The sequence below is a fragment of the Silurus aristotelis genome (genome assembly GCF_946808225.1).
Source record: "Silurus aristotelis genome assembly, chromosome: 16".
Lineage (NCBI taxonomy): Eukaryota > Metazoa > Chordata > Actinopteri > Siluriformes > Siluridae > Silurus > Silurus aristotelis.
The window spans coordinates 6,651,095-6,675,909 of NC_139589.1; the positions used below are offsets into that span (position 1 = coordinate 6,651,095).

Consider the following 24,815-nt stretch of genomic DNA (forward strand, 5'->3'; position numbering starts at 1 on the left):
ACAGTGCATAACTCAATCTACACTCAATGTATTCATTTTTTTTTTTTAGAGGAATGCATTGTACAGGTTAAAAGATTAAAAAAAGACGGCAAAAAAGTAACAGTAGGAAGGACAACAGATACACGTCATTTCCTTCGAGTTTTTTTTTTATATATATATATATATATAAAGGAAAAAAGGCATCTTAAGGCTTATGCTGAATTAGATGGACTTTTCTCAGGAAGTAGAAAAGCCCAAAGAGTAAAGTATAGCTCTCATGTTGACCTTTTTTTTAATATTCAAACTGAACAAAACACTGTTATTCATATCTATCATCCACAAAAGACTATTCCTACTAAGAAAACGTCAAAAAAAAAGAAAAAAAAAAAAAAAAGAAAAAGAAAAACAGCAACAAGCTCAAGACGCTCAGTTCCCCTCAAATTCTGCCTTTCAGTGATTTTTTTTTTTTTTTAATTCAGAGAACATCTACATTTCATAGCAAGTGTCCACCAGCTGTCTAATATTCACATCCTGGAGTTTCTTTGCAACTGAATCTGGAATGTAATATGATATTGGATCAACATCCATAACCAACTGCATTAACATGTAATAACTGCTACTAGTCAACATGTCTTCATTAATGCAACGATGAGACTTTGTACACCTGCACAGCTCGTGAGAGAGCAGCAGAGTTCCTGAGAGGCCTGCAAGTGGAGCAGGTGGTGAACAAATGGGTTGGATGCTGGCAATGCAAGAATGGGGGCGAGGGCAGGGGGTTGGGGGGAAAACATCCTTTACACATTTTTTTAATTCTCCTCAATGAGAGTAATGTCTAATTCTGTACAATCCCTCTCGAAAACACTTTGCTGTCCTCCATCACGTGACGATTCCGCCTCTTCCCTCTCCTCCTCTTCCTCCTCCTCCTCATCGCTTTCGCTCAGCGGTCCGATACTCGTCCTTCCTAAACCTTCAGCAGGTGAACATGACCCTCTGAAGTCCCCGAAAAAAGGCTCGAGGCCCATGCAGAGGTCGCCTCTGCAGGCAAGTCTACCACGGTCCAAACAGCTGAGAGGATCTGTGCTTCGGGTCTGAGAGAGAAAGAGAAAGAGAGAGAGAGAGAGAGAGGAGAAAAAAAAAAGGAAAAGATAATTAAGTAAGACCACCAAGAGGCATGAGATGCGATTTCAATATAAAGATGGTCCCTGAGTTATGATGGATCGACTGACGATTGTTCCTTCTTACGATGATGATACAACAAAATTTGGAAACGTTTCACAAGGCAGTCCAATGGAGCAGCGTTTGCTCTGCCGTAATGTATAAACTTTACAGTATATATGTATGTGTATGTATGAAAAAACACACTCCGGGAACTTTTACAAATAACAGATTTAATAAAGCTTTTCAATCCGGCTTTTAAATAAAAAAATAAAAGACAATCTTTTATAAAATGAGAGAATACGAAAGGCTACCTGTGTCATTTTTGCAAAGTCGAGCACAGGCCGTGCACATGGTCTGTCCGGGTCCCTGCGACGCTTCAGACCAGGCTTGAGTAAAAGGAGGTCACATGGCTGCGAGTGACAGCGTGGAAGTTGAGGAGGAAGAGCGCGGCGCACGGAAGAAGGTGTGCTGCATGCTGAGGACGGCGAGGCGGGCACGGCCGGAGGATGGGATGCAGGCTGCAGGGGCACTTGGGGTGGAGGGAGGAAGTGGGCTGCGGCTTCGCGGATGAGCACAGGAGAAAGCGAGAAGCGTCGCTGCGGTGGAGGAGGAGGGTGAAGAGGAGATGGAGAGGAAGAGCACGAGGAAGCGGAAGGGAAGAAGCAGCAACAGGCGCCACCTCCGGCTGCTTCACTCGGGTCCCACGGAAAATTCCATGGCAGTGGGGAATCAGGGGAAAGGGCCAAGCTGAAGAAAGTGGGGCTCGAAGAAGAATGCAGAGAGGAATTAAGAGAGGAACTGGGGGCACGCAGCGGACACGGCCCCCCCGCGCCCCCTCCACTGTGGCATCGGCGGTTCACTGGTGTCCAGACCTTGGAGGCACTTGGCCGCCAGGTGTACCGGCAGCGTGAGAGGTCCTCCGGTACAGACAGCGAACGACAGTGGCGTTTTGGGGGTGGCGGGGGGGGAGGGGGTGGCCCGGGAAAAGACAGGTCCGTCACAGAGGTGCTCGGGGCGAGCGAACGATTCGGGTTGTCCCCCTCCGGCAGGTGGGAAGCAGAAGATCCCAGAGGCACAGGGCCGGGGGGGAAGCTGGAACTCAACACGCCCTGCACACCAGAATTTGAGGAAGGGCAGAGTTGCCAATAACTACTTTCTGTGGAAGAGAGAGAAAAGAAAAATAGTGACATACCAGGTTTGAGAACTGTTATTGAACTAATGCAGGTTGTCATGTTATAAAAATTGTGAAAAAACAGAGGAAAAACAGTTGAACTCACCAGGCATCAATCCATTTGTAGACCAGCGGGTTCCAGCATGGCTGTGACAATCATGCAGAGGCTGAGAAACAGAAATGTTATTAATATAGAAACAATCTGTGTGCGTTTGTCTTTCACATCAATTCTAAATGACATCAAAAACCAATGGTGGATGAAGTACACAAACCATGTACTACTACTCCAGGAAAAGTGATCCCTTTAAACTTTCACTTAAGTAAAAGTACAATAATAAAAAAATAAACCTAACCCTAACCCTTCAAGTGTACCCAAGTATCTATTATGACATTATGATGTTCATATTATAATTTTTGTCTCAAGACTCAATCAACTCAATTCATGTGAAAAGACTGTCAATAGAATGATGTTAATTAGTCAAACACTGACTGAGACATATACATATATATATATAAAACACACATATCTATCTTCCTTCTTCTTTCAGCTTCTCCCATTAGGGGTCGCTACAGCAGATCATCTGTCAACCCCCCCACCCCCTCGAACCAAATACCGGCATGTCCTTCCTCACCACATCCATAAACCTCCTCTTTGGACTTCCTCTTTTTCTCCTGCCTGGTGGCTCAGAATTCTCCTACCGTTATACCCCATGTCCCTCCTCAGCACATGTCCAAACCATCTCAATCACTCCCTCCTCACCTTGTCTCCATTACGTCCTACTAGCTGTCCCTCAAATAAACTCGTTTCTAATCCTGTCCATCGTCGTCACTCCCAACGAACATTTTAACATCTTCAGCTCTGCTACCTCCAGCTCCACCTCCTGTCTTTTACTCGATGCCACTGTCTCTAAACCATACAACATCGCAGCTCTTACCACAGTCCTATAAACTTTCTCTTTCACTCTTGCAGATACACACATATACACACACATTAAAATGATCATGGGCCCCAAAACCTTCTTTTAAACTACTTAAAAGAAAATTGTGCAAATAAAGTCACAGGTGTTGAGGCAAGTTAGAGTCAGGAGTTTCTGCAATTACTTAGTCTGTTAAACTGACACTGAACTGTATGTTTGTGCTAAGTATATAATCAAAAGTATAGGTTCAAAACAGAGCGTGCACTCTCCCCTGATTGGTGGATTGCTGCGTGATTGAAGAGTTTTTTTCCACTTAAATAAAAAGGAACAACCGATTTTGTAAAATGTAGTCGAGTAAAAAGTAAGATATTTTACTTTTGTAATGTAGTGAAGTTAAAAATAAAGATAAAAAAGCTAACAAATTCATAACCGTATACATGTACATATACCACTGTCTAAATCAGACTTTACCAGGTGATGTCATAGCTAAGACTATGGCAGAGCTTCCCCTTACCTCAGCACATGTGAAGCTCGCAGAGTGCGGTCAGTGAGCATGGCAATGGACTTCTCATCAGCATCTCCTCAGAGAACAGATCCCCAATCGGTTTTAAACATCATCATGCCTTCATCACCTGGAAAAACAGGACAGGCAGAATTACTCAATATGCAGAAAAACATTTAAATGAAAGTGTTCACATACCAGGACAAATCAGAAAACCACTCAGGTTTGCGCTGAATAACGTCCCGATTTGGTGCCATTGCAAGAAAACTACTGATGAAAATTGTGTCAGAATTGTTTTATTTAAACCTCAAATGTGAGCATTGATACAACCCTTGTCTAAAAGCTACTACTAGACGAATGATTCATTTACGCTTTACCATTGTTACTACTGTGACATGGTGGTTTTCATGTCAACATACAAACATATAATAGCAAAAAAAAAAAAAAAATGCATCAGTTTATACGCTTCATTTTCTGCATGAGACCAGAGCGAGACTGATCGAAATGATAACATAGGCGGAACATACTGATACCAGTTAACCACAAGTTTATCGTCAGAGGATCTTTATCATACATAGAGAATGTAATTGCTTTGTGCGTTATAGAATTCAGTAAAGCCTACTGTAATCATAGTCTAAACCAAGCCCTATTTATAAAATCAGATTTTACAGCTAAACAAACAAATCAAACTGGTGAAGTTGCAAAGGAAAAAAAAGTAAGTAATCAAACACAGTAGAAATCAACTTTTGTTTGACAATGCCATATTTACATATCCCAGCTTGACCTTTTTCTTTTTTTATTACTTACTCACAATAGTCAATAATGTTATGCTCAATATTTAGAATTCTTAATACCCATGAGGAAAAAAGCTCTACTTCAAGCAAACATGCCAGAATGGTTTCCTGCAAGTACTCAAAGTGTGTAACATAGTGCGCATGTGTCCATTTTAAAACAGTCTCGATTTAGCTACATCATCAGTATTATTGTTATTATTAAATATAATTGCATAAGTATTCACTCCCACTGCTGTGAAAATTTGTTCTCTTGGTTGAAGTCTACTTGTATGCAATAACTTATCAACTTATTATTAATTATGTAATCTCAAAAGAAATACACCTGGTCTAAATGCCCCAGAGTTTCTTAAAGAATATACTTAAAGAAAAAAAAAAGCAAAGATCTCTCAAGATCACTCAAAAACTAACGATTGATGATAAGTTTTTTTTTAAGGCATTCAAAGGTTGAAAATACTTGTGCAATTGAACATTTTTATTTTTAACCTCCCTCAATGTTAATGGCTGAACAATTTCATTGTGTTTAATCCCAATTAAGGGAAAAACTCAGTTCTGTATTGTAACATTACAGGTTCTTCCAAAAGGGGTGAATACTTATGCAAGACACTGCTTAAACTGTTAAACTGATTTATAGCATTTAAGTCAAGTATTATATTACTAAATGAAAATGTGCATTTAAACATTCATACTATAAAGAAAAAAAGAAAACAGTAGTCAAACAGTAAAATATACTTTAATATCCCATCATTTACATAATGGCCAGTCATGGTTCTAAATATATATTGAGCACAAACAACAGACAAGAGAAAAGAAAGGAGTTCACGACAATTATTGCCAGTTAATACAGCTTACTAAAGTTCTCCTCAAAGGTTTAGGTACGATCTATCTCAACACACCTCAAACCGAAAATATTTTGTATTTATACACACCTTATTTAAATTGAAGGCAAACTGGTTATTATGCTTTCTTGAATATTCAGCTGAATTTATGGGCTCAATCTAAACAGGTACACACTTAACTTAGTATTTATTGCACTGTCTACTACTAATGAAAATTACCTCATGGTTATATTTTACAAAATACCAATCAAAATGCATATACATAAATATATTTCAATAGATCGATAGATTTTCACCTACTGATCTAGCAATTGATCAACTCGAGAAACTGATCAAGTTCTTTGCTCCAGTAAGTCTTATCCCATTTGCGTCTGGCTGCAACTCCCAATATAAATTTCACAAACCCACTTTCTCAGGAATCATCTACTCCCACCTAAGCACAGGGGAAGCAACTGCACTGAAAACCTTTTTGCTGTGTAATCCACTGTTGTATACATGTCACATTTCTACCGTTGCACTACCAATCCTGGTGTGTTCATAACTTTGTCCACCATGTTTGACAAACACACAGAACATGGCATTGCTGACCAAATGAAACAAAACAACTATGTATTTTTGGCTAAGTGATTCTGCACACTGCTATGCTCATACACTTTTTTCCCAACATCATATTCTTTTTACATTCTCTTTTAACAGATTTTAAGAGAAAAGCATCTTTTTAACAATTATCATTTAGATGTATATTTTTTTTTTAAAATGAAAAGAGCTTTTGGTATAAAAATATTTTTTGTCCTATATTTTTCACAGTTAGATTGTGTATTCAGATATGGGCAAAAAAAAAAACAAAAAAAAAAAAACGTGATACAGTATCTCTTGACTAGGTTATCACATTAAGGACATTAACTATAATCCCATATATAAAATTGTATTACATTTAATGCATTTTATCTTAAAAAGCACATGTTTGGTAAGTGTGGGAATACAATGGCATTTAGAATCGCTTGCATTATATACCCTACATATAATGGACAAAAGCACCATATGTGGTTCTTCAAACTGTTAACACCAAGCTGAAGGCACACAATTGTATATTGTATATATCTTTGGATGTTGTAGTATTTACTTCTCAACACCTGTTCTAGCAATTATGGCAAATGCCCCTGTGCACAAAGCAAGCTTCAGGAAGATGTTTTTAAAAAAAATTGGAGAGGAAGATCTTAAGTGGCCTTCAATAGACAACCGACCTCAAACCTACAGAACACTTTTGGGATAACTTGAAATGTTAACTGCACCCTACGGCCTCCTCACCAAACCTACATCAATACCTGAGTTAACTAACACCCTCCAAAATCTAGTGGAACATCTTGCCAGAAAAGTGGAGATTAGGACAGCTAATGAGGACTAAATGTGGAATTAGGTGTTTAGAGACCACATTCGAGTCTAATAGCCAAATGTCTACGAACTTGGACTTCCACGAACGACAGACTGGAGGAAAAAATATGTGAAATTCAATTTAACTGATTTTATTTTCATCAATTTCCTGCCAAACTTGAATAAAGTTCATAACTGGTCTAGATTTGAGGAGCTTGCCTAAAAACACAACACAGCCATAGACCAAAATAGAAGGATCGAAAAAAAAAGAAAGGGTGAGAATCTCTTGCTTGCTCCTAAAACAAATTTAACACCCATACATATAAAATTTAGAAAATCATGTATATGCAAGTAAGCAACAAAAAAAAAGAAAGAAAGAAAAGAAAAAAAAAAAAAAACAGCCTATAATTGACCGCTAATGAACCGGAAGTGACGGACGTGTCCAAAGAACCGAGTCAAATGGCAGCCTGCTTCAAGTCATCCTAGGAGAAAATAAACCCCAATGTACACCTTGTACACTTAAACATATAAACCGAATTATATGGAATACAATCTAAAAGACGCTCTTGCTCTTGTATTCCTCTCACACGTGCATGTCTATGCATTACCCATGTGATTTATGGAGCCAGTCAGCTAGCGACACTGCTGCGGTCAAAGCCATGTCCCCGCTCCTGCTGCCAATAACGAGGAGCTAGCAAAGGCATGTGCATTTCAACCAGACAGAAATAACACGTTTTTGTGTTGTTGACGATTTTGCACGACAACAACAAAAAAGATCTGGTTCAGCCCTGGAGGAAATCTAACAATAGCAAGTTAAACCATCGGCTCAGGTCGGTGTGATATCGGTCACAAAGCTATGCACATAAATAGAGCGCCGTGGATCCACAGCCAACTGCCCATCAGGATGGGAAGAAATATGGCTGACCAGCATATAACATTCAAGTGGTGTTTCTAATTGCATTTTGAGGGGATATATATATATATATATATATATATATATATATATATATATATATATATATATATATATATATATATATATATACACATACATACATACATACACACAAATATATACACCGTGTGTATAACATTATATATATAATTATATATAGTTATATATATAGGATTTTAGCCCTTACATGCAATCATTATCTTTATATATATATATAATATATATATATATATATATATATATATATATATATATATATATATATATATATATATATATATATAAATAAAAATCATATTTACAGACAGCTATCTATAGACAAGCATGTTTATTCTGCTTGGTAATTTGGAGATGAAAGAAGGGAGAAGAGGACTGGGGGTTTTATCCGGCTGCCTAGAAAGCAGCAGCCGCACAGGCAGAGGCCCACCGAGTCCTGCCATTCAGCGACAGCTAGTTCTCTGTCCAAGCCAAGGTGTCTCCCAAATAATAATAACAATAATAATAAAATAATAATAATAATAATACAGGAAAATCGTATTACAACAGTATGGCATGCACGTGGGGAAAAAAGATTTCTATATTTTTTTCTATTTATAAAAAATTATAAATCAGACATGCATCTGCATTGTGTATGAAAGCGATCTGGTTTAAATGTATACAATAACATGATTTCTCGGCGATACCTTTCCTCCGGCTTACCTTGTGACCACTCGAGGCCGGATCATGTTTGTTTTTTTTTCTTTTTTTCGAAGGAGTTAGGAATATAGGAGGTCTGATCTTGTTTATTATGAGGCTCCAAGAAAAAAAATCAGACACAACAGCCTCGCGGGCTAACCGATACCCATGGCGTAACGCTGGGGCTATTGTGAACTGCCGTCCCTCTTTTATGCAAACAAGCCCCCTCCCTCCCTCCCTCCTCCCTCCTCCCGTGCTAGAATAACGTTAAGGCTTCGAGACGAATGGCGGAACGGAGACGGCCGGTGAATCGGACACTGAGCTGCGCCTCGGATCAAGACATTCGCCCGTTTTTTTGTCTGTGTTTAAGTAAAAACACGCAGAAAGCCGCTTGGAGGAATCCAGTAACGTGTATCCGCAGAGGAGAGAGAGAGAGCTGAGCCCCCCCCTCCATCTCCACCTCCTCTACCCCGCCCCCGCTGAAGCGCGTACACGCGACGCGACCGGAACGCGCACTCGCACATGTCATCCATTTCCCCTGCTCGCAACACAAGGACATGATCTACATGGCTATAGAAAGGGTTTTGTATTATTATTGAATTACTTGCAATTTTTATTGACATGAGTAAAAATATCCAGGTAAAGTAAAATGAATAGTCATACATTATGTAAGGACGAAACGTAAGAGAATCGTGCTGATGTAGAAAATTCAACAACATGATGCTGTGTAGTTTAAGCTGAGTTAGGGTCACTTTTCTGGAGGGGATTTTTTTTAATGGCACATTATGAGGTGTTGTATTGCACTCAGCAAGTCGGTGACATTTGCGATCATATTTTAGCAATCAATGCCACCTCTGTACTTTTATCCATTTCTAAGTAAAATAGTTTATATGCAGTCAAAAGTTTGCACACACCTTCTCCTTTGGTGTTTTATTTATTTTTTTATTTCGAACTGTACATTAATACTGAAGACATCCAAACTATGAAAGAACAGTAGCCACTTTTGCTTTAATGACCGCTTTGGCATTCTTTTAGTCAGCCTCATTAGGTAGTCACCTAGGATGGTTTTCCAACAATCTTGGGGAATTCCCCAAAGTGTTGAGTGCTTGTTGGCTGCTTTTCCTTCTCTTTCCAGTCCAACCATTTTAAACAATCTCAACTGGATACAGATCGAGTGATTGTGGAGGCCAGGTCATCTGATACAGAACTCCATCACTCTTCTTCTTGGACAAATAGCCCTAACATAACTGTTAGAGGTGTATAAGAGGTGTATTTTAGGTCATTGTTCTGTTGGAAAACAAATGATGGTCCCACTAAGAGCAAAACAGGTGGGATAGCATGTCACTGTAAATGCTGTGGTAGACATGCTGGTTAAGCGCGAGCTCAAGTTTAACTAAATCACCCAAAGTATCACCAGCAAAAGCACCCCCACACCACCACGCCTCTTCCTCCATGGTTTACAGTGTGAACCACACATTCAGGAACTGTATTTCACCCTCTGTAATACTAACTGAAGAAACAGAAGTTAGAACTAAAGGACATACCAAATGACAGTTTTCCATTTATCTATTGTCCATTCCTTGTTTTTCTTGGCTCTCTTTTCTTTTTGGCAATTCACCCATTAAGGCCTGACTCATGCAGTCTACTCTGAACACAGGATGTCAAAATACATCATTTGCTTGAAAACCCAAAAAGTATTTATGTAAATCGGTAGCTTCTGCATTTGGTAATTCTAATAAACCCATCCTCTGCAGCAGAGGTAGTGCTTGGGCTTTCTTTCTTGTGATGGACCCCGTGAGAGCGCTTGATGGTTTTGGAGACTGCACATGTGGATACATTTGAAGTTCTTCAGAGTTTTCAGACTAACTGACCTTCAACTTTTAAAGTAAGGATGGACTCTAATTTCTTCTTTTTTTTTAGTGTTTATTGCCATAATAAATCAATTTATACAGTAGTTTTAATAGCACTAATAGAGCTAGTGACTGTACACAGTCTTTCCTCTGCAAAAGATAACTGATGGTCATTAAGAAGACCAAAAAAAAAGAAAAATCACAAAATAACTTGACAAGCCACACCTGTGAACTGAAAAACATTCTAGACGATTACCTCTTGAATCTGATGAAAGAATTCAAAGCGGTCATCAAAGGTAAATGTAGGTACTTCAGACAATATAAAATATAAAACATATTCTTGGTTGTTTAACACTTTCTTGTTCACTACATGTTCTTTCATAGTTTGGATGTCTGTGTTAATGTACATTGTTGAAATGTATATGAATAAAAATAAAGGATAAACACTAAAGGAGAAGGTGTGTCTAAACTTCAAAGTTGTTGTTTATTACTTTAATGCAGGGGTCACCAACACGGTGCCCGCAGGCACCAGGTTGCCCGCAAGGACCACATGAGTCGCCCGCAGGCCTTTTCTAAAAAAATAGCTCACCAGAACACCACTTACCAGTGAGCTGCATTTAATTTTGTTGCTATTTTTTTTTTTTTTTTAATCACTTGCATTGGTGTGAATTTGAAAATGACAATAAAATATAGATGACTAGATATTGATGAATATTATTTATTAACAACAAAGGTAAATTTTGCAAATTTGTTATTTCAGAAGTGTGAAATCAAACTGGTAGCCCTTCACATTAATCAGTACCCAAGAAGTAGCTCTCAGTTTCAAAAAGGTTGGTGACCCCAGGCTTATATTAAATACCATATATAGTATATGGGCAAAAGTGCCATATGTAGTTCTTCAAACTGTTACCACAAAGTTAAAGGCATACAATTGTATAGGATGGAGTAACATTACATTTTCTCATCATGAACTAGTAGATCCAAACCTGTTTCAGAAATGACAAAGCCCCTGTGCCCAAAGATAGCCCCATGAAGATATGGTTAACATAGTTTGGAGCATATGATCTTGAGTGGCCTGCTAAACAGCTCTGAACTCAAATCTATTGAACACCTTTTAGGATAAACTAAAACACTAATTGCCTCTTAGGCCTTTTCACCCTACAACAGTACCCAACTTTACTAATGCCCTTATGGCAGAATGAGCAAAAACACAAATCTAGTGGAACATCTTCCCAGAAGTGTGGAGGTTCTTATAAATGGGGGACTGAAGGTGCAATGGGGTGGAAAGCGTATATGAATCTTATAGTTAGATGTCCATTTAGTGTAAATCACATTCTAAACAGGTTGCTGTGAATGAGTTACAGCAATTAAAACATTGCAATAAGCACAATACAAAGCAGTAAAGTTCAGCCAACATTACAGTCTGAAACAGTCTTTTTGTTAGAAATTTGTTCAGACTCATAGAGGTTGCTAAATCTCTATTTGTAACAAGGCTGTATTATGAATAAAGGAGACCTCCAATCCAATCATTTTGAAAAACGTTAGATACTGATTTTTGACTTCATCCACATGTTTTACAATAAGGCTCAACTCCATTAATCCTTTTCTGTTAAAGTTTTGCCAGAAGCAATGAGCATTTCAGATACAAATAGCCATCCAGGTACTTTCTAGAATTCATAAAGTCATCAATACTCACCTGGTGGAATAGGCTTATTTAACATTGGCCAAAAAAACAAAAAAAAAAAAACCCTTGTAAGCCTGGCAAAATATAAATTCTGGTTTAACTAACCAGGTGCAAAATAGTTGCAGTTACAGCATAGTTTAAATTCAGTCTAGAGCCATTAGGTAGGTAACTCATGATACCATGGTTATATTCATTACTGACAAGGTTGAACATTTAAACATCTTTATTAGGTTTGTTTTCCACTACTACAAAAATATGCAAACCACACACAAAAAGAACGTTAAGAACTACCAGCAACTAAGTCAAAAACAACAAATGTGGAAACCAAGGGATTGAATGTTTGCCAACTCTGAACAGCAAAACATTGCTTTTATAGAGCAGGAATTTCTAGGGTGTGAGCTAGAGGCTAGAAAAGTGAAAATTAACTAGTGACAACGATATTAGAACTTAAAAAGAAAGTAGTGAAAACATGCTGTGGAGATGAACTGTGATGTTAATGAAGAACATGAGGCCAGGATACAAAGATGCTGTCTGATGCTAAACTAAAATCACCAGTGTGCTCTGTGCATATGCAAACATTTGAGAACAGAAAGAAACACTTATTTCCCTGGAAAACATGGTTTCAGACATGGGCTGTCGAAATCATGGTAAGTCAGTAAAATCTCCATATGGGCTGTTCACTCTGCAAGGCAGCGTCACTGCATGTGTTGTCAGTCTCCAAAAGAAACCGCAGCCATCCCAAAACATTCTCTTCAGCAGTTAGCTGACTGTTAAAGGTATAGCCCAATCCTAAAGACTGGCCTTGCTGGCTTGTTATTTCAGCCTACACATGGAAAGGAGAGGGGGAAAAAAAAGCTTAAGGCACTGTGCTTAAAATGCACAGAGGTCAACTCTTGTTCCACTCACCTGAGGCATTGGAGGTCTCAAAAATCTATTGGTTGAACCCTCAGTGTGCTGAGAATGTACAGAAATATTGGGGTCAGATGTTTCTAATTTCCTTGCATTTCCTCCCCTGCCTTCTTCACCCAGGTCAGTGTTCATCTGCTCAAGCAAATCCTGCCTAAGAGAAAGCATGTACACCATAAATAAAAAAGTAAGTTTACATTTGACATGCCTGCCAAGGAGATTGTAGTCATTTAAACAAGCCTGAAATGAACATACTATAAAGTAGCATCCGTACTAGACATCTCTTGGCATGTTATGGTTGTTGCCAATTGGGTTGTTTTGGGTTTTTTAATATCTGAATAATGGGAATTTTTGAACAGGGATTTTTCTTTATACTCGCCTTCAGCAGGTAGCTGGAAACACCTTGTTTAGAATGTTTCTAGTGGATATGAAGTCTACAGGAACTCATAACTAACGATTACACACATGTGCAGTAAAGCATATCAGGATAAGCAAATTCAAATTTAAGGAGGATGGTCTACAACAGCACGGTTCAAATTTATCAGCTGGATAGCTGAAATTGGAGGGAGACCATTTTTCCAGTCAAGACTGCTGAGTGAAAACTTTAGGATTCTTGGGGAGAGAATTTATGACTTAAAACAACTTTTATAACAAACAAGTACCAGATCATAACCCCCCCCCCCCATTTTGGTGAAGATAGAGCATGGCCCAAAGCTCTTGACCTGTAGGTTTCTATAGACCACACTGATTGGATAGTGTTTGCAGGTGTTCCTATTAAATTGGCTGATGGTGTTTATTTCTATGGAACACCAAAAGGTGATGCAGTTCAAAATTCAGTTCTCTGTATATAGTTAATATGGAAGGATTGTTCAGCCAGATTTCAGATAAAAATTGACAAGTGCAACATGCAATACATCTTTAACTCTTAAATACAAAAACACATACAGTTGATCAACTGAATCATTTCCCTGTGAGGTCAAAGGTGGGTCCCAAGCATGTAGCGCTCTCCTCCACAGCCTGACTTGCATGTCCCAAGATCTCCGACTATATTTGCGATATTTGTTGGGAGTGGACGGGTGAAATCCAGGGATGCGAAAACGCCTGAAAGTACAAGACAGGGATATGAAAAGGTCATCTATAATTTCAATTTATAATGAATATAATATAAAAACCCAAGCCCACTTGCAGATTATCAGCATTAATCTCATGCATAAAAAGAAACCAGGTACAAAAAATAAACAACATTACAAAGTCTAATGCCACTAGTTATATTTTGTTTGGATTTAACAACATTTTTATCATTTCTTAGTATTTGGTATGCCCCCCTTTTTTCTTTATTGACAAGCTGGTATTAATATAAAATATGCCAAATGTAAAACCTGCCAATTAATGCTGGATCAGATCCTTTACCATTTAAATCAGAAGACATTCAATGGAATGGAGAAGTCAAGAAAATGAGCAATTGCACAAAGTTGAGTTCGAACATTTCTCATTTTTATATTCTTTATATATATATTTTTAATTTTAGACTAAGGGGTCCAGTCACAAACCTATGGACCTCACTTTATACTGTATATATAGGCCATAAAATACCTGCAGCACATACTATTGGGGAGAGTGTAGGGGGGGACACTTAGGTTTGAACCTGGAGAAAATGTATAGTGTGTTAAATGAAATAATTCAGTCCTACTTTGGCACTTGCTTCACATAGTTCTGGTAACCACAAGTGTTCTTTCCATACTGAATCTGCTTTTGTCTTCGCTTCAACACAGACTCGTTAGTCTCAAAGAAAGACGGGTCCATGTTGTGAGAACGGCAACGGATTCTCGTTGGGGATCTAGAGGGGGGGAAAAATAGAAGCATATATTATTTGGATTAAAAAAGAAATTTCTATTAAATGTTCACTCACACCGACATACTGTATGAAACATGCACCTGACCTCTTATCATCTAGATCTTCTGTCCCTACAGCAACATTAGCTGTAGAAATCTTTAGGATGCACCGCTCAAGAATAGAGGATCTAAATGGAGTGTAAAATAAAGCTTGTTAAGATATACAGCAGAAATTTGGGTCGGACCAAAAATTTATTCGCAGAGTGAAGACAAGGACCTGCGAGGTTTGTTCACAAAAGAGGAATTCTGATCTTCACTCACAGGTGACTGGGGCGTCCTACAACTACAGAATTGTGTGGATAGAGGTTAAACAGAGTCACACAAGATGCTAAACTTTCTAGGGCAAAAATAACAGATTTTGATCTTGCTGTTTAAGGCATAGATCTTTACCTTCTTACCTGACCAGGCTATCATATACAGAACTGCAGCCTGGGAGAAGCCAGGGCTCCGGGCTGCCAGGGGGAAGAGGCAGCCTGAGCTTCATGTCTTGCGGTAGTTCAGGGGTGGGCCATGGTGGAAAAGACAATCCCCTAAAAAAAACCAACAACAACAAAAAAAAAACAAGAATAACACAAGAATTAAGACTGGATTTAGAACTCTTAGTGGGTATGGGGGAAAAGTAAAGCGTTGGACCTTGAGTCCAGAGGACTTTGTAGTAAAGTTTCAATGTGTGTTGTCATGCTGACTTTGCCACATAGTGGGCCACGTAGTTTGAAAGAGCTTTAAATCAAGATCAGGTGCTGGAAGGCGGAGCTACACAAATTACATCAACAAATGCCATCAATTACTGTCAGATTTCTGCCTTTCTGTTGTTATTCTGGAGTTATACTTATTCAGTTCAATTCAATTCATTTTTTATTTGTATAGCGCTTTTAACAATGAACATTGTCTCAAAGCAGCTTTACACATATAATGTGGTGATTAAAAGTGAATATGTTCTTTATAAGTAAGTTTGTCCCTGATGAGCAAGCCGGTGGCGACTGTGGCAAGGAAAAACTCCCCGAGATGGTATAAGGAAGAAAACTTGAAAGGAACCAGACTCAAGAGGGAACCGATCCTCATCTGGGTTGCACCGAATGTCCATTTATAGCAGATATATATACCATGTTGTGAGGTACAGTGATGATGATTACTTATCAACTTCCTATTTGTAAGTGGCTCATGTTGATCTATGAATGTATAAACGGCCCAACCTTATCCACAATCTCCAATGTTTTCGTATAACAAGAAAGGCCTCAATGCTTATATTGTAACGTACAGTTTATAGTGTACAGCCATGATGTTTTGGATCCTACAGGCCTCAAGATCTACCATCTGCTAATTCAATGCGATGGATCAGCCCTGAAGATGATGCCATGATTCGATAAAAAGTGGAATGGTGAAAATGAATCAGTGAATTTAAATTAACGTTGATTTTATTTTATTTTTTTACCCCATACGCTAGATTTATTTATCAGAAAAATAAAATCTGGATTCGGATACTTTTTTGTTGTTGATGTTGTTTTAGCCACGTGGTGGCGCTATAGCAGAGCTTTTATATTGAAAACGGAAGCTGCATGTGAAGATTCCTGTTTACATCAATGGCAGGAAGAGGATCCGCGAGCAACATGGCGTCCGGCAGTGGTGTAAGAAACCTTTTGGGTTTAATAGTCGATTTTTAAACCAATTTATTTGTTTGGTTTATGAATGTGGGTGTATTTGAGGATTATTTTCTGTATTTGTGGGTTTAAATTAAATGTGCAGTACCTACTTCAGCTAGTAATCTTAACACAGCACGCGCTGCTAACGTGAGCTGCTTTGTAGTATATTATGTGATTTATTTTTGTAAATACTAAAAAATATTCGTCTTATCCTTTAATAAGGCTGTGATTTACAGGTATTCTGTTCATATTTATGTAGTAAACTGTTTGTTTACAATTTACAATGTTAGTTGTTTAATAATTTCTCAGTCATTTTATAATATGGATTTTATGCATACAGTATTTATAATCCGGACTGTATGTGCACACAGTATTTAGAATCCGGACTGTATATGCACACAGTATTTAGAATCCGGACTGTATATGCACACAGTATTTAGAATTTGGACTGTATATGCACACAGTATTTAGAACCTGGACTGTATATGCACACAGTATTTAGAATTTGGACTGTATATGCACACAGTATTTAGAATCCGGACTGTATATGCACACAGTATTTAGAATCCGGACTGTATATGCACACAGTATTTAGAATCCGGACTGTATATGCACACAGTATTTAGAATCCGGACTGTATATGCACACAGTATTTAGAATCCGGACTGTATATGCACACAGTATTTAGAATCCGGACTGTATATGCACACAGTATTTAGAATCCGGACTGTATATGCACACAGTATTTAGAATCCGGACTGTATGTGCGCACAGTATTTAGAATCCGGACTGTATGTGCGCACTGTATTTAGAATCCGGACTGTATGTGCGCACTGTATTATTTTAATCCGGACTGTATGTGCGCACTGTATTTAGAATCCGGACTGTATGTGCGCACTGTATTTACAATCCGGACTGTATATGCGCACAGTATTTACAATCCGGACTGTATATGCGCACAGTATTTACAATCCGGACTGTATATGCGCACAGTATTTACAATCCGGACTGTATATGCGCACAGTATTTACAATCCGGACTGTATATGCGCACAGTATTTAGAATCCGGACTGTATATGCGCACAGTATTTACAATCCGGACTGTATATGGACTATTTATTATCTGGACTGTATGTGCACAGTATTTATGATCTGTAAAATATTCGCCTTATCCTTTAACAAGGTTGTGACTTACAGGTATTCTGTTCATATTTATGTAGTAGACTGTTTGTTTACATTTTACAATGTAAGTTGTTTAATCATTTCTCAGTCATTTTATAATATAGATTTTATTCAAACAGTATTTATAATCTGGACTGTATATGCAAAATATTTATAATCTGAACTGTATATACACAGTATTTATTATCTGGACTGTATGTGCACAGTATTTATAATCTGTACTGTATATGCAGAATATGTATAATCTGGACTGTATGAAGAGTGTTTATTATCTGGACTGTATATGCACAGTATATATAATTTGGACTGTATGCACAGTATTTATAATCTGAACTGTATGTGGAGTATTTATAATCTGTACTGTAGCACAGTATTTTTAATATGGACTGTATATCCACAGTAGTTATAATCTGGACTATATGCATATACTGTTTATGATCTGGACTAAAAGTGATTTATGTATTCACTCTCATTACATTTCTCCTATAAATTAGATCTAATTGTTTCTTTAATGAACTGGTTCTATTTAACATAAATTTAATAGTCATGAGGGTGGCCATTTTTTTTAAACCATGTGACCACAAGGAAGTCGATGTGGAGTCACGTTCGGAAAAAAGCAATTGTAAAAAAAACAAAAAAAAACTGTATTTTCTAGTGTTGGGGCATCAAGACCTTCTGTGCTGGCCTAATCTTTATCAGAATCAATGACTTTTATTTTAATCTATTTCCTAAATAGTCTATTTACATAATTTTATTTTTTTTTTTAGCTTTTTTCTTGGTTGTGCTAATTCTAATAGTGTATGTTAGAATTTCTACCCAATCAGATTCCAGCCATCACATCAGATGTGTGCACACTTGTAGCTTAGAATACATTAGAATGAAGCTGTTCAGATTTAGAGTTGGCAACACCGGGGCCATCTAGCAGGCATACAGTAACCTCACTTGGAGAACTGTCAATTTCTGAGGTTAATATTGATGCATGTTTGAGATGATGTATGTGGGTAGTGCAGCTGTGGCCGCAGTGAAAGGAGACTTGTTGAATTGTGTTCATTGGTTTTCTTTATATAAGATGCTTTGATCTCTTTCTTATAATATTGATGGTTTCAATGCACGTGGCATCATTGTGATGTTATTAAAAGGTGGATTGATTCAGGACATCACTGAAGGCCTAGGAGTGAATTGCATGGCCCGACACTGGTATTTTATATCAATGTATATTAAATTTTTGTTCATTTTTTTTAATTTGTTTTTGTACTACTGTTCAAGTGTGATGATCACCGTGATACATAAATGGATTACACAGGTTTAAAAGTTTAGATTTGTAGATATAAAATGACATCATGAGAGAGAGATGGACTTTTGCTCTACACCACACTCAAGCTGCAAAGTAGAACTCAGAACATTTGCCAAGTGGGTCTTTAAATTGTAGTAGTATTTATAGTATTATAAATATAGTGTTATTATTCTATACTAAGAAACGCTGACTAAGTTGAGCTGGGAATTCGTAATTCCGCTCAGCGGCAACCAATTTAGTGCCATTGCGAGCAAAGACGGCTCTGACCATGTGAGGAAACACTTTAATCTTCGATTGTGACTGCTGCTATGACTCTGACTCTGTCTGAGAGCCAAAAATAGTTCGATTTATTACAATAATGTGATATATGAAAAGAGTCTTTGGTTTCTGCAAGTAGTTATTTAAAATACTTAACACTTGCTCCCACGTCCATGTTGTATTCTTTAAAAAAATGGTTTCTCGATGCATTGGGTTTCAACTATTACACCAAATCGTGGTATCCTATGTAAAAGTGTCAACTGAGACAATCATGTTTTTACGTCTTTTTAATAGGCAAAGAATGATTTTCGGCGCAAGTGGGACAAAGATGCGTACGAGCAACTGGCTCAAAAGCGAATCACGGAGGAGAGAGAGAAAAAAGATGGTGAGTACATTATAATAAAGGACATAAACTCTTAATGTGACATCAAGTGTTGTCAGTCAAAGCCATTACTTTAAGTAAGACATTGGCAGGTCTAGTGCCTCAGCAGAGTGATTCAGTTCCTTCGAGTTCACTGATGGCCCTGACACTAATAAAGTGGCCCCTGAGTGCATTTTTAATCGATTCATTCATTCCTCAATTCCCTTCTGTAGGCAAACTTGTCCCCCCGGTCAAACGAGAGCTCCTCCGGCACAGAGACTACAAGGTGGATTTGGAGTCTAAGCTCGGAAAAACCATCGTCATCACTAAAACCACGCCACAGGCTGAGATGGGCGGGTGGGTCACTGATGCAAATCTGCACATAATCACCTTCATGTATCTCCCATAACAACGGTTATAAATGGAGTTATAGAAATGACAGCCCTTCAGAATTTGTATATTATTAAAATCAAGTTAAAACATAGCAATCAAGATGTGATTGAATTGTAGACTTTCAGCTTTAACGTACAGGGCTTAACAAGCATTGCATTTTTTTGCATAGGTTTTATAGCCTTTTATAAATGTTACCTTTTTTTTTATAAAAGTGATTAGACAAACTGACAAGATTATGAATATAAGAATTGGTTTTAGTTTTGCATTCGAAGTCAGTTGCTGCTTATTTGTGGTTCTCTCTCACTTCAGTTTTGTCTTTAGTTATTGAACAACATGCTAAGTTGGGTACAGGTCAGGTCTTGGGGTACTTTTGTAGTATGTTTTTGGTGCATAATCTCTCTGAATTCTGTTATCCTTTTCCTTTAGCAGCATTTGATTGAATTTTAAAAGACAGTATAGCTCTGTACACTTACTGCAACTTCGATCAGCAGTCACATCATCAGTATTCACCAGTGACCCAGTTCTACTGGCAATTATACACACTCATGCCATAACAATGTCTTCATGTTTGACTGATGTGGATCATAAGCCCATCCTTTCCTACACCATAATTTTATCCATACTCTTCTTACAAGTTAATCTTGGTCTCATCTGTCCAAATCATTTTTTTTGTTTTTTCGTTGTTGTTTTTTTTCTCGGGTTAGGGTTCTTCAGCAGTTTTATCTGGCTGTTCGGTTCTTGGGTTAAGTCTTGTGTAGTAACATTCAGTAGACTCTGACAGTGATATGCTTTTACTCGTCCAGAGTCTTCTTGACTTGGCTTGATGTTATGAACAAGCTTTTTTTTTCTGGCCGAGTAAATAATTCTGCAATTATTCACTTTAGTTGTCTTTGAGGCTTTTTGGTGTTGCTAAACTTGCCAGTGCATTCCTTCTCTTTTTCATCTCTTGGTATTATAGTGGGTCAAAGAGACCAAAATAACAAAAACAGAAATACTCAATACTTATGGGCCCGACTGTGTGACTCATGACACAGGTTGTGGTGTATTTTTATTAATATATATATATATATATATATATATATATATATATATATATATATATATATATATATATATATATATAATTTATTATTATTATTTTTTTTTAATGCAGGTACTATTGTAATGTTTGCGATTGTGTTGTGAAAGACTCCATCAACTTCTTGGATCACATCAATGGCAAGAAGCGTGAGTATTGAAGTTTTTATTCATTTATCTAGCTGTTTCACCGAACACAGTGTGTGATGCTTTTATAATTCCTATCTTGTACAGACCAGAGGAACTTGGGAATGTCGATGCGAGTGGAACGCTCCTCGTTGGACCAAGTTAAGAAGCGTTTTGAGGTTAACAAGAAAAAGCTGGAGGAAAAACAGAAGGAGTACGATTTTGAAGAGCGAATGAAGGAATTGCGAGAAGAGGTTAGTTATCGAACTTATATGGATGTAAGGAGGGTTGGTTAAGTTTTAGAAGGAAATTAGCAAAGCTTTCAATCAGGTAAGTGATCAGGGCTAGTTACTAGATATTGTATAATAATAATACAAATGACTAGCATGCCACTTTTCTGATTCTTGTTAAAGGCAGAATAAAAGTGTTTAACTGCATGTTATGTATGATCTAAAACAGAACTGTTTCATTTTGTACAAATGAGTTCTGAAAAGGGGAAGGACAAAGCTATGTTGGCAAGAACCGCAACAGTCTTCCCTCTAAAAGTAGTCCTTTCTTTGTGTGTGCTTTTTTGTATTTAAATGTGTGTGTGATATATATATATATATATATATATATATATGTATATGTATATGTATATATATATATATATATATATATATATATATATATATATATATATATATATACACATATATACATATATATATATATACATATAATATTATATTAGGGCTGTTAATCAATTAAAATATTTAATCGTGCTTAATCGCACATTTTTATCTGTTTAAAATGTACCTTACATAATACTTTTCCACTCAATGGCATGGACAAATATGGATGCTTTATGCATATGTATGTTTATTATTAGTGAAACCGTATTCAACATAGAGCACGAAGACGAAGCATTCTTTTAAATATTAGTTATTATGGTGTTTTTAAATCACGTAAATCAAAATGACACCAAACTGAACTTTTGCCATGTTTCCATAATTGCCAGATGTGTGCACCATGGCAGATTTTGCTGCTTGATTGGACACAGCAGATGTTTAGTGATGAAAATGTATTTTTCGGTGGAGTACAATTTTTTTAAATTTCTAAGTAAAGAAAGGACTTCGTAAATACATGCGTGTTGCGTTAAAGGTTTTAATTTCGCCTCTTGTATATTTCTTTTTTTATATTTATTTTTAATAAAAATGCTCAAACAGAAATGCACATTGATTATCAAATTATCTTGTTTTGTTTTGTTTTTCTATGCCAAATATATCTATCTAAAATAAGATTGTGGTGTCCCACATTTTCTCTGTGTTTGTTTTCAGGAAGAAAAAGCAAAAGCATACAAAAAAGAAAAGCTTAAAGAAAAGAAAAGAAAGGCAGAGGAAGACCTGAATTTTGAAGATGATGATGAAATGGCTGCTGTAATGGGATTCACAGGGTTCGGTTCATCCAAAAAGGGCCACTAAATACAAAACGTGTCACGTGTAACCCTGCTGAGGCTTCACTGCTCTGCTTCAACCACAGGACTGGGCAGATTTTGTAAAATCCACCAAATTCCATGTGAATATACCAAGCCAACAAATAATCCAACTATTTTTTAGCCGCCTTCAGTTATTTGACATCTTAGTACTTGTGTAAACATGATTTGCTATTCTGTGTACTTGTCCAGTCTCTTCTGTAGATTCTGAGTTACAGAGTAAACTAAAGCAATATGCTGTTATTGATGAATATTTTTATTGATATGTGGTGTTTAAGTGTGAAAGTGCTAAAGGATAAAAAGACCAGCAGAAGAAAACATAAACTATATTTTTTTTTCTTTTTGTGGTTGACCTCACTTTGGTCATCTTATAAAATTTGAATGTGCATTTGTTGAAAATTTTTATTTTACATTAAAAAACCTTTTAACCTTTTTTTTTTTTTTTTTTTATTCGAATAAATATTTAATTGCATTTATTCAAGGTTTCATTTCAGTGCAAATAGCAGTGTGCAAAATCATGTCTCGTGTGCAGTCCTTTATATTTTTATTTAAAACAGTCAGTGCTACAAGATTTATCACGTTAACACCAATACATTCTCAACTCTTTCGATTTCAGATGAGCGGAGAATGAAAAGTACAGTGCATGTCAAAAGTTTGAAAACACCTAGTCTTTATTGTTTTTTTAAGATTTCTTTCATGCGATCCAGTTCATATCTACAGTAGTTCAGTAAGATGTAGGTGAGTGGGCAGGTCATTCCAGGATAGATAACTGACTGTTTGCTCTCTAAATAATGGTTACAGAGCTTTTACACTTTCTTTGGGTTATTGTCTTTGTGAAGTTGGTTCCAAATATAGGGCTGAAGTATGGATGGCAGCCATGTTGATTCAGTATTCCTTTCACCTAGAATAAGTCTCCAATCTTCCCTGCTCCAAACAACCCCAAGCCAATAAGCTTTCACCTTCAGGTTTGACTGTGGGGTTAAGGCAATCTGCTAATATCTTCTCTCCTGTTCTGTTTTATGTAAATTCTTCTGTTACAGACGAAAATGTCAAATTTTGTGACTCCTCTGTCTCCATAGAACTTTCTTCCACTCATATTGGTTTTGGCTGTTACAAAGTTTGTTACATGTTAAAACTTTTTTTTTAGGCACTGTACATTATGAGGTAAAGTTTTTTATTTCAACAGAGATTAAGCAATACGATTGCAAGTTACACAGATTTCAAATCGATGATCACAAAGGCATATCTTCCCTTTTATAAAAGCAATGTAATTAAAGCACCTATACTGTAAGTTTTTATTCTGTTATATTTGATAGTTTGATTATTCACAGACTGTCCAGTTTTTGGTCAATAGCAATTAACTTCTTGTTGCTGAAAACATTGTGCATGCATGCTATGAGACAGTGTTGGTACAAGGCAGTGTGAGACAGTGTTGGTATGAGGCAGTGTAAGGAGGTGTGAGACAATGTGAGGTGGTGAGAGAGTGCTGGTATAAGCCAGTGTGAGAGTGTGATGAGGTGAGAGACATTGTGAGGTGGTGAGAGACAGTGTTGGTGTGACAGTGTGAGGAGGTATGAGACAGTGTTGGTATAAGGCAGTGTGAGGACGTGTGAGACACTGTGAGGAGATGTGAGACACTGTTGGTGTGAGACAATGTGAGGTGGTAAGAGACAGTGGTGTGACAGTGTGAGGAGGTATGAGGCAGTGTTGGTATGAGGCAGTGTAAGGAGGTGTGAGACAGTGTTGGTGTGCGACAATGTGAGGTGGTGAGAAAGTGCTGGTATAAGCCAGTGTGAGAATGTGATGAGGTGAGAGACAGTGTGAGGAGGTGAGAGACAGTGTTGGTGTGACAGTGTGAGGAGGTATGAGACAGTGTGAGGAGGTGTGAGACACTGTCGGTGTGAGACAGTGTGAGGACGTGTGAGACACTGTTGGTGTGAGGTGGTGAGAGACAGTGTTGGTGTGACAGTGTGAGAAGGTATGAGACAGTGTGAGGAGGTGTGAGACACTGTTGGTGTGAGGTGGTGAGAGACAGTGTGTGGTAAGCAGAAAGAGTCAAGTCTGAATTACAAGTCAAGAACTAAAAGCTGGAATTTCCTAAACCCAATCCTAGTGACAAGTAACATGGCACCTACACCTTCTCCCTCTTTCACCCAAACAGGTTATTGACTCGAACTCCTGTATCACCACTTGATGGCGCTTTTGTGTATCAAGAAGTGAATGCTTTTCGGTAGTTTAAGAGCACATTTCAGTTTTAGTTTATGTTTTTGTTGGATACGTATACAACAGCCAATTATGTAGTCATAGAGAATGAAAAGT

At 37.5% G+C, this 24,815-nt stretch overlaps 3 protein-coding genes across 5 annotated transcripts; 1 reads left to right on the plus strand and 2 right to left on the minus strand.

Moving 5' to 3' along the window:
• Window positions 1–436: 436 nt before the first annotated feature.
• On the minus strand, window positions 437–8,857 carry fam53c (family with sequence similarity 53 member C). Of its 2 annotated transcripts, none has more exons than XM_083563604.1 (5): window positions 8,383–8,857; window positions 3,740–3,857; window positions 2,415–2,475; window positions 1,449–2,293; window positions 437–1,067 (listed from the first exon to the last, which is right to left on the minus strand). In XM_083563604.1, the coding sequence occupies exons 3-5, from the start codon at window positions 2,419–2,421 to the stop codon at window positions 786–788; spliced, it is 1,134 nt and encodes a 377-aa protein (XP_083419730.1). In that variant the 5' UTR covers window positions 2,422–2,475; window positions 3,740–3,857; window positions 8,383–8,857; the 3' UTR covers window positions 437–785. The 2 variants fall into 2 exon arrangements, with proteins under 2 accessions (XP_083419730.1, XP_083419731.1); XM_083563605.1 differs by having other exon boundaries at window positions 2,415–2,889; window positions 3,187–3,857; window positions 8,383–8,764.
• A 3,240-nt stretch (window positions 8,858–12,097) lies between these two features.
• slbp2 (stem-loop binding protein 2) lies at window positions 12,098–15,428 on the minus strand. Its single transcript, XM_083565469.1, has 8 exons — window positions 15,325–15,428; window positions 15,090–15,221; window positions 14,909–14,974; window positions 14,739–14,819; window positions 14,489–14,635; window positions 13,744–13,899; window positions 12,799–12,952; window positions 12,098–12,715 (listed from the first exon to the last, which is right to left on the minus strand). The coding sequence occupies exons 1-8, from the start codon at window positions 15,369–15,371 to the stop codon at window positions 12,545–12,547; spliced, it is 954 nt and encodes a 317-aa protein (XP_083421595.1). The 5' UTR covers window positions 15,372–15,428; the 3' UTR covers window positions 12,098–12,544.
• Window positions 15,429–16,194: 766 nt separating this feature from the next.
• zmat2 (zinc finger, matrin-type 2) lies at window positions 16,195–22,972 on the plus strand. Of its 2 annotated transcripts, XR_014537167.1 has the most exons (7): window positions 16,195–16,316; window positions 19,360–19,450; window positions 19,660–19,783; window positions 20,973–21,046; window positions 21,131–21,276; window positions 22,342–22,676; window positions 22,715–22,929. XR_014537167.1 is itself a non-coding variant. In XM_083564232.1 (6 exons), exons 1-6 carry the CDS (start codon window positions 16,272–16,274, stop codon window positions 22,483–22,485), a joined length of 624 nt encoding a protein of 207 aa, XP_083420358.1. In that variant the 5' UTR covers window positions 16,195–16,271; the 3' UTR covers window positions 22,486–22,972. The 2 variants fall into 2 exon arrangements, 1 of the variants encoding a protein (XP_083420358.1); XM_083564232.1 differs by having other exon boundaries at window positions 22,342–22,972.
• Window positions 22,973–24,815: the final 1,843 nt, after the last annotated feature.

Bases quoted from the DNA above. Each gene is read 5' to 3' on its own strand.
- fam53c (XM_083563604.1), bottom strand. The intron at 1,068-1,448 runs GTAGCCTTTCGT...TTTCTCTCTCAG, and splicing joins ACTTTGCAAAAATGACACAG to ACCCGAAGCACAGATCCTCT.
- slbp2 (XM_083565469.1), bottom strand. From the start codon at position 15,371: ATGACAACACACATTGAAACTTTACTACAAAGTCCTCTGGACTCAAG. The intron at 13,900-14,488 runs GTAGGACTGAAT...TTGTACTTTCAG, and splicing joins TATGTGAAGCAAGTGCCAAA to GCGTTTTCGCATCCCTGGAT. The intron at 12,953-13,743 runs GTATGTGTTTTT...GCTTTCTCTTAG, and splicing joins AATGATTCAGTTGATCAACT to GCAGGATTTGCTTGAGCAGA.
- zmat2 (XM_083564232.1), top strand. From the start codon at position 16,272: ATGGCAGGAAGAGGATCCGCGAGCAACATGGCGTCCGGCAGTGGT. The intron at 19,451-19,659 runs GTGAGTACATTA...TCCCTTCTGTAG, and splicing joins GGAGAGAGAGAAAAAAGATG to GCAAACTTGTCCCCCCGGTC. The intron at 21,047-21,130 runs GTGAGTATTGAA...TATCTTGTACAG, and splicing joins TCACATCAATGGCAAGAAGC to ACCAGAGGAACTTGGGAATG.